This window comes from Petaurus breviceps, unplaced genomic scaffold (assembly GCF_028583685.1).
Source record: "Petaurus breviceps papuanus isolate PSGF00001 unplaced genomic scaffold, PetGlider_PUasm1.0 37, whole genome shotgun sequence".
Taxonomy (NCBI): Eukaryota; Metazoa; Chordata; class Mammalia; order Diprotodontia; family Petauridae; genus Petaurus; species Petaurus breviceps.
Genome location: NW_027186296.1, coordinates 20,479,706 through 20,489,421, shown reverse-complemented (window position 1 = coordinate 20,489,421; position 9,716 = coordinate 20,479,706). Strand labels below are relative to the sequence as shown.

At 42.4% G+C, this 9,716-nt stretch overlaps 1 protein-coding gene across 3 annotated transcripts in view; it reads left to right on the top strand.

The window, feature by feature from the left end:
* The first annotated feature begins 3,685 nt into the window (after positions 1 to 3,685).
* The window catches only part of DMXL2 (Dmx like 2), a 156,256-nt gene continuing 150,225 nt past the window's right edge, over positions 3,686 to 9,716 (top strand). For 2 of the 3 annotated variants that reach the window (XM_069098053.1, XM_069098052.1), the window contains exon 1: positions 3,693 to 4,204. In XM_069098053.1, the coding sequence (XP_068954154.1) occupies positions 4,118 to 4,204 (87 nt within the window). In that variant the 5' untranslated portion in view covers positions 3,693 to 4,117. Of the gene's footprint in view, positions 4,205 to 9,716 lie in introns of all 3 variants that reach the window. The other variant, XM_069098054.1, reaches the window with a different exon arrangement.

Genomic DNA, 9,716 nt, shown 5'->3' with positions numbered 1-9,716 from the left:
GTACTCTCTCACCCTGGTGCAACAGACGTTTCCTGCTGACCTTCTAAGTTGTCTTTGGCTGGAAAATTGTTTCACTCTGTCTTTTTGTGGGTTCTGCTGCTCTAGAATTTGTTTAGAGTCATTATTTAAAGGTATTTCAAAGGGTTTGGGGGAGATCTCAGGAGAGTCCCTACCTTTACTCTGCCATCTTAACTCCCTGTCCTCCCCTCCCCATTTTAAGTGATTTTTACAAAGTTACACCATGTATAAGTGTCAAATGTGGGATGTTGAACCCAGGTTTTCTTGGCTTCATTGTAACCTTTCTAACTACTATACCACACTGCCTCTTTTTGCCTAGTATATTACTGGTGCTTAAAAAATATTTGTTATTTTGAATTGATAGCATTTTTACATACACTACTCCATTTAGTCTTCATGGTGACATTGTGAAATACATGTATGACAGATGAGGAAACTGAGTAACAAAGAGATCGAGGGTCTACTTAACCCAAGTTTACACAACTAGTGACTGAATTGAGTCAAGTCAAAACTCCTGACTACTAGTCCAATGCTCTTGTTAGAGGAATAGGAAAGGCTAAGAGTAGCTGGAGTGGTGGTCCAAACATAGAAACCCACAGAATTCCTTGGGGTTCTTCCTTAAATTCCAAAACAGGCAGATGAAAGATATTTATTTTTTAGTTTCTTAATTGCCTCTGTATTGGCCCACCCTGCCATGAGGAAAAGTTGTTGAATAGTCGAAATTTTAAGCCTTAATTTTGTAATAGTTCTTCCTCTTTCGTGTTTTCTTTTTGTTATGGAAACTTTGCAACAGATTCCAAGAAACAGAGACTTTAATAGATGTGGGTTACTTTGACCGCTCTATCCTTGCCTCCCTTCTCTCCTCTGACACTGCTACCACCCCTAGGTTCCAGGCTCATCACCTTAGGTTTGGACCATTGATTGAAATAGCCTGCTTGTCGGTCTCCCTGACTTGTCTCTCCCCATTTTAGTCCATCTTCAACTTTACTGTCAAAATGATCTCCCTAAAATGTGGGTCCAATCACATATTACCCCCCTACTGATGAGAACCATTTGTTTCAAGACCAATGAAGGCAGCTCAAGCAGGTGCTATGGAGCACTTAACGCTTGGTCAGACATAAAAGACACTGAGGTCATTCACCAAATCCCAGGCCATTGCCAGTAAGTAGTCCTGACTTTTGTCTTTGTCATTGGACTTGGATGACTTTGGAAGAGAGAGAGAGGCTGATGACTTTATGTAACATTGCCTCACTTAAATCCTGTTCACATGCACTTCAAGATGGCATTGAAGGGCTGAGCATTCTCTTGGTATTCTGTGTTATCAGGAATAGAGAAAACCACCATCATTAAGGTGGTCAGAAATGTTGCTCTTATGCTAAGCCATTGACAATCTATGATTGTTGGGCTGCTGTTGATATTCCTAGGGGAACTGTTCTGATCAATTAATCACTTATCAACATTTGCTAAATGCCTACCACTCATTGGCAACACAAAGCCAAAAGTGAGAGTTGTGCCTTCAAAGAGTTTATATTTCATTAGGTGGATAAAAAATATTCACAGATAAGTAAATACTGAATACATACAAAATAAACCCATAAACTTGTGGGGGTGATCCAAGGTCTCTTGAAGGACAGGGCCCTTGAGATGAGCTTTGGAGGGATTCAAGTGTTCTAGGAAGGCAAAGGTGAGGCAGGAAAGCATTCCAGGCAACTGGAAAAGCACAGAGTTGGTAAGTAGAATGTGATATGAGGAATGACAAAGAGCCACCTGGGTTGTCCCTACTCTCCGGGCAATAATTTCTTGCATCCTGGAGAATTGCTACTTCAGGTTGTTTTAAATGCCTTAAGAGACTGAACTGGAGGACTCATTTCTCTAATCATTTTGCCCTACCTTCCTTGGAAGAAAACAGTAATTCAAGCAGTTTATTAATCATTTGTTTGACCAGTAGAATGTTTGCTTTCTATCTTAAGTGATAAAGTGTAGAGCTCAGCAAGGCAAGGTAGTTCATTTTGCGCTATATGTTTAGGACTAGATTTACTTTTCTCTTTCAGACCACTGAAAATGGTTTGTTTTCTTTGAAGTTAACTCCTCTGCCCAACTCGGTAATCAATTTATTTTTATTTGGCACAGTTTTTCTGGTGTTAAAATCATCTAGTCAACTATTACCACTCAAATGCCAAAGATAAAAAAAAATGTACCCAAATGCTTAACTTATAAAGCCACTAAGCAGATGTGTTCAAAATTTTTTTTTGTTAATAAGCATTTTTAAGGCACCTACAGTGCAATGCACTGTGCTAAGAGCTTTACAATATTATCTCATTTGATTCTCAAAACAATACTGTGAAGTAGGTGCTACTATAAACCCTATTTTACAACTGAGGAAATGTGATTTGGCCAAGGTCACACAGCTAGTGTCTGAGGTCATACTTGAACTTAGGACTTGTGTCTCCAGGTCCAGTGTACTATTCATGGTGCCACCTAGCACATTTTACGAAGCATTTTTTGTTTTAAAATTTTTACTTAGTTAAAAAACAATGTTATATATAACATTTCACATTGCAAAAGTGAACTCATTTTTATTTTTACAATAAGATGAATGTCAGCTTTTTCAGAGTCTGTCTCTGCCTGTCAACTATGTGCCTTGCACATAGTAGGTGTTTAATAAAGATTAGTGAGCTGAATTGAAAACAACATTTTGGGCTCATAGGATAATTTTCGTTGTTTCTTTTCAAAAGCAGAATAGGGTTTAGAAAGGTTAATGTCTTTCCAAGGTCATAAAAGGGATTCAGGTCTCCCAACTTTTACTCTAGTGATGAACTAAACGGGAGTGGATTATTTAGTTCGGAGGAAAGGTGAAGAGGAGACAAAGGAAGTATGATAAATGGGTTTTATAATTATGACCGCTGTCTTAGGTTGCCAGTCATTCAGATTCACCCATGCAGTCTTTAAAATCATGGGATTTCTTTCAAATGCAGGAAGCTGTGAACCATTAATTTATAAAGGTTAAAAAAAAATTCTGTGACTGCAGAGTAACTTTATATTTTTTTCCTAGGTCTTACTTGAACCTGAGGCAGGCTGGATTTGGAGTCATTAGACCTGGGTTCGAATCCAGATTCTAGAGTGTGACCATGGGCAAGACTCCTTGGACTTAAGAGCTCTTGTCCTAAATCTAGGATTCTGTGACAGTGGCAGCCGGACTTCCGAGCTCTTGCGGAGAGAAAGGCACAACTGTTCTTGGGGTGCAAGCCTAATGAATGCAGTGGACCCGAATGCTTTAGACCATCAATGTTTGCACAACCTCCCTGGCCCTTCCCGTTCAGTTTCTGTAAAAAAAAAAAAAGTAACTTAATGTAATATCACTTGGAACCAATTTCGTTCATGATTTCACTGTTGAGGGGGAAATTCTAGAACGTCGTGATCCTTTCCTTAAGGTCACTCACACACACCTCCCCCAGCAGGCAGTCAAAGCGGATTAAACGACAAAATAAGCTCAGCCCGAGGACAGTGAAGTGGCAATGACGTAGATGTCGCCCCACCCACGCCCCAGCCCGCAGATCCCAGGGAACTCCCGCATGTATGCGCGCGCAATCGCCGGACAGAGTGAAGGAGGACTAGTGGGTCACCGAAGCGCGTACACAAGAGCGCGTGCCCGCGAAGAAAGGGGAGGGAAGGACTGGGGGGGAGGGGGTTTGCCCGAAGCTACCCAGCGGTTGGGCGGAGGGGGAGGGTGCGCGCTCCCGAAGCCTTCCTTCTTCCCTCCGCCCTCTCTGTAGTCGCGCGCTCAGGACTGGCGCTCGCTGCCCGCTCTCGTACCCCAGCAACGCTCTCCGCGTCCAGTTTTTGTGCGCCGGTGCAGCAAGCACTGGGTGCATCCGGGCCTTTCCGTAGCAAAGCGGCCGTCCCGGGAGGCGCGCGTCAGCGTTGGCGGCGGAGCTCCCCCATGGCCGAGGCGAGGGGGAGGGGGGCGAGGCATTAAGGAGGAGCCTGCCCTCGGGAGGGTGGCGGTCCCTTCCCTCAGACTCCAGCAGCGGCGGCGCTCGGTGCTCTGCTCAGCCCTCCTCGGAGCCCCTGGGCTCGGGCTCCGGATCCGGCTCCGGAGATGCATCTGCACCAGGTCCTCACCGGAGCTGTCAATCCTGGGGACAACTGCTACTCCGTGGGCAGCGTCGGGGATGTCCCCTTCACGGTGAGCGGCTGGTGCGGCACGCGCCGCGGGGCTGGGGGAGACCAGGGGCGGCTTTCTCCCCCGCCCCCCCTCCCCAGCCTGGGCTGGGTGCAGTCGGGGCGCGTCAGGTGGCGCCGCGGGGCACCGGCAGGGAGCGGGCGAGCTGGCGTGGGAGGGAGTCCCGCCCGGCTCTGCGGAGGTGTGTGTGGGAAACGCTCCCCGGGGTGTGGGAGGACCGGCGGGGCTGGACTGGACTAGAAGCGTCCCTCCAGCCTGAGCCAGAGGCTGCTGCCGGTGCCGTTGCTGCCGTTGTTGTTGCTGCCGCCGCCGCCGCCGCCACCAGCGGCCGGGGCGGCGCCCCCTGCCCTTGCCTCCTCCGCCGGGCATCCCTTTTGCTCCCCGAGGTGTGGGAGAAACATCCCCATTCCTTGCCCCTGGCTGCTGAGAGGTGCCTTAAGTAGGGCTGCACCCGGTTCATTTACGCCGGGGGAGGCGAGGCAGGCGAGACGGTGCAGTCTCTCTGCAAGCTTTAATTACGCGCTTCCTACCGGCCGGGGTTCGAATTTTAGCCCTGACTTGACCACCTGTGCGATCTTGGCCGCGGGCCTTCGCGGCTCTGGGCCTCTGCCTCTTCCACAGTGATAGGAGGGGGTTGGGCTGGGATCTCTCCCATACTCCTCCTCCCAACCCTAAATCTTGGTTCTCTATGAAGCCTATGTCTCGGGCCCTCAACCTCCCTTGAGATATACAGGACCTTAATTATTAACTAAGAGGGATTAAAAAACAACCACAAATACCCTACCTACACTTTGTATTCAAATAATTGAGAGGAAAGGAACATTGTCTTGAAAAACACACACTCATTCTGTCTCTTCCTCCTCCTCCCTTCCTTCCTTTTTTTGGGGGGCAGGGTAGTGCTTCAAAATTGGGTGAAACCACCTAGATACAGGGTGTTTTAAAAGTCTTGGTGCAATTTTAAGCTGCTAAACCTTACAGTCATATAGATGGAAGTTCCCAAAGCTTAAAACTGCACCAAGACTTTTGGGACACCCTGTATTTTGTTATGATTTCAAGGAGATACTGCTTGGATTAGGGCATAATAGGTGTATACATAATATACATAATGATGTATGACAGTGGCTTTATCTGAAAGTGTATTGTTTTTTTTATGTATGTTATACATTTTGAAATCTGTTAAAAATCAATAGAATCAGACTTTTTAAAAGCACATTATACTGCTATCCAGTAAATTGTAGGAATAAGGTATTGGTTGTATAACAGTCACATGAAACTATAAGGGCACTCCACCAGTGGACTAACTTCACATTTGATTAATGTAAGAAAATAATTGAATTACATTCTGTGGTAAACTGTTTTTTGAGCAAATACCCATTATGAATTTGAATAAAATTGGAAATAACAGTGATGCTCTCTTTTCAGGCAAGGGGAAGCATTCTGATATGGTGCTAGCTTTCAAACCGGATGTATGTAAAAACTGCAGAATCATTATGTGATAGGGTTTTCATAGAATTGCATGTAGGTTTTCAGAGTTGATGAATAATTTTTCAAGAGTTTGCTTATGTTTTGACCAGCTTTAATATTTTTTAGTTAGACTGATTCTGAATTAGAAATGTTTTTGAAAACAATATCTACATGACTACTATTTATTTAGAAGATAGCTCTCATTATTAGTAACCTCACCCTTCACTTGTGTAGGGATGCTTTGTACAGAAATATACATGTGACTTAAGACTAATATATAATTTTGCTAAGGTTTCTTGTACACAGTGCTAAATAGTCTTAAGACCATCAGGTGTCAGAGAGATCACTTGAAAAAGGAATTATTCCCACAGGAGCTGTGGGGAGGGAATCTCCCACACTGACGGGGCAGGCATCTTCTATCACTATACAAGGTATGATAGAAAAATTATTACTCTATAATTCTGCCATTCAGGAATGCTCCTTCGCTATCACAGTAGTAATGAGCAAGAAAGCAAAAAAAAAAATAATAGTAAAAATAGCTAACAATTATGTAGTGTTTAATATGTGCCTAGCCCTGTTATCTCATTTGAGACTCATAATAACCCTGGAAGATAGGTTCAATTATTATCCCTGTTTTTTCAGATGAGGAAACTGAGGGAAATAGTGGTTATGCCACTTGTCCAGAGTAACACAGCTAGTGAGTATCTGAGGCCAAATTTGAACTCAGGCCTATCCACTGTGCCATCTAGCTGCCTCAAAAAAATGGGGGGTAAACTGATGTTTGGCTTCTGGGTTGGCTCACAAATCTACCCAATTCTTGTACTCCCCTTTTCAGATTGGATCTGTTGTCCATGCTTGCCATTTTCATTTCTCCACTGATTTTAATGGAAGACCCAAGGAAAGAGAATTGAGGATACCTCAGTAAAATGTAAACTCCTTGATGGGAGGGAGTATTTCATTTTCTGTGACCCTAGTACCTGGTGAAATGGCTTGAGCATAGTGGATGCCTAATAAGAGTTGAATTGACAAATAACCTTGGAATTTGGAATTCTGATTTTTAATTTACAACTGTTAATTACAATAAAATTCCGATCCATTTTCTTATCCAGTATGTTAATGGTGAGCTTATTCAAGAAGGCTGGTCTTGTGACTTGAAGTGTCATGTGAATTAGTACTGAAGCTGCATGACTGTGGCTTAAATTGTAGTTCTGAATGGAAAGCCTCCAATGTCTTGCTTACTGTTCCTTTTAGTGTTATTTAATTAAGTTAGATCAATTTCCTCTGCTTCCAGAAAGTTCTTTCTATATTCAATTTGAGCCTTTTTCATGGCACTGTCACAAGTCAACCAACATAGCTTACCTCCAGCCCCATACCCCCTTAAAAAAAAAGTATGGCGGTTTCATGGATCCAGTTGTTCTACCTCTTGTTATTCATTCGTTAGTCAGCATCCCTTAGGTAACTTTTCTCTTTGTTTTTGCCATGTCAGTAAGATCATAGATACAGAATTGGAGGGGTCTTGGAGGTCACCTAAGCCTATTCTCTCATTTCATAGATGAGGAAACTGAGACAGAGGTTAAATGACTAAGTTCTGACAAAAGTCAGTAAGCATCAGAGCTGAGATTCAAGCTCACATTTGACTATAACCCACATTCTTTTACATTTTCATTCCACTCTTCCCTTCTCCGCATTGTCTTACTCATAGTCAGTAGTAATTTAAAGCTGACAGCCTTCTTCCTGATTCTTTTCTCCTTAAGTTCAGTTCTCATCAAATAGTAACTATATCTTGTCATGTTGATTTCTAAATGTAGTCTAAGTCACAGTCTCGCCTAGACCAGGCGTTATACTCTCTGTAGATTCCTTTTCCTCTTTTGATTTTGTAGGATCTCTGAATATTAAAGAAAGGAATATTAAGTTAAGGAAACTTAGAGAAGGCCGTGAGCTGCTAGGTGGTGCATTTGATAAGAGCACTGGACTGTGAAGCAGGAAGATTCATCTTCGTGAGTTCAAACCTGGCCTCAGACACTAGCTGTGTGATCCTGGGCAAGTCACTTAACCCTATTTGCCTCAGTTTTCTCATCTGTAAAATGAGCTGGAGAAGGAAATGGTAAACTACTTCAATATCTCTGTCAAGAAAACTCCAAATCAGGTCATGAAGAGTCTGACACAATTGGAATGACTAAACAACAGCAACAAAGAGGAGGGCATATGGTTTAAATTGTACCTGGAAAAAAAAATCCTCTCTATAGTACACCTGACAGTGGTTATTCCCTCTGTGGGCTCCTTTTTCTCTGAGAGAATCAGATAGATTTAAAGAACTATAATGACTGATAAATCCATGCTTGGAGCCTCTGACCCAAAAGCATTCTACAAACCTCTGTGTTTATTCTAATCTTGCTGGAATCTTTTCGACTGGGTTCAAGTGGGCTCTGGGTTACACTTAACCTTCCCAGAGCAGCTTTCTAAGATTATAAATTGTAAATCTTCTCTGGTAGAAGGAGATTCTTCACTGGAGTTCCCTGTACCAGTGAAATCACAGGTATATACTAAAAGAAAAAAAAGCTTATTCATTTTTTTATTCAGAGGTGTTTAGATCCTTTTGTAAAAGCCTATGGTTTTCTTTGTTCTTCTTCATGTAAAACAGTATTAGCCCTGACCTCATCTGACCATGAAGTATCAGCTGACAGTTCCTGGCAAGACTGGTTTCTTGGGTTGTGGTTATATACATGGCTTCCTTTCTCAGGACCAGAACAAGATTGAAACCCAGGGTAGCAATGAAGTGACATAAGTGTCTTCTTATATCCTTTTTTCCCTGTGAGGTACTTTGTGGGTGGTTTTATGAAAGCTGAAGTTAGATGAAAGGAATGTGGGGCTGTTTATTCTCTGATAACCTTAAGTGGACCCAGCTTACAACCCTTTGCTTAAAGGCCTCTAGTTAAAGAGAACCTACTGCTTCCAAAAGAAGCCCATTCTACTTTTGGATGACTGTTTACCAGGAAGTTTTTCCTTCTATCTAGCCTAAATTTGTGTTGCTAAAACTTGTCTATTTTAAGTCATCCCTTTCTTTTCAGGTGTACTTAACCAGTTTTAGCCTCATATACATTCCAGGCTGTTTGTCTCACTGCTCTTATAAAATCAATAGTTATTTAACATTTAATTCTTGTAAAGACAGTCTGAATTTGCAAGAGTGCTTATAGTCCTGCACTGGAGTTATCAACTCCAGTTGATAACTATAAGAGTTTTCAACTCTTTGCTTGGATTCCACCTCTCTAATCCTCCTTTAGATGCTGCTAGGTTAGTAAAGTGGATAGAGTGCTGAACCTGGTATCTGGAAGACCTAAGCTCAAATCTAGCCTCAGACACTTAGCTGATGTGTGACTGGCCACCTGGGCAAGTCAATTAATTCTGTTTGCCTCAGTTTCCTCAAGTATAAAATGGAGATAATAACAGCACCTACTTCCCAGGGTTATTGTGAAGATCAAATGAAATATTAGTAAAGCACTTGTTTAGCTTGGCATATTATAGCACATGGGTAGGTACCATATAAATGCTTATTCCTTCCTTCCCTTCCCCTAATCTAGTCTGACACCAAGTCCTTTTGATTCTCTGCAGTGTGTTTTATTTAGATTTGCTGCCCCCAAACCCTCTTCTTCATTTTGATAGTTGAGTAGTTTTTTTGTGTGTTTCCTGTGGATTAATGAAACAGTTTTCTACCTGGGCTTCCTCACACCAGCCTGTATTTACTATTCCTCAACATAATTTCTAGAATTTTCCTGGAGCATTTTCACTTCCATGAGAAATATATAATGTTTTCCAAATTAGTAATGTCCATCCTAGCAAACTTCAAATTTGATTATCAGTGTTGATGTTTCTATCAACAGTTACTTCTCCATTACTTTCTACTTTTCCTATTCCTATTTCACGTTTGGATATTCCGCATCTTGGCTTCTCTGTTTTAACCAGCTAATCCTTTTATTTTTTTTATCCTGTCTCTCCAACTAACCTAATATCTATCTATCTATCTATCTATCTATCTATCTATCTATCTATCTAT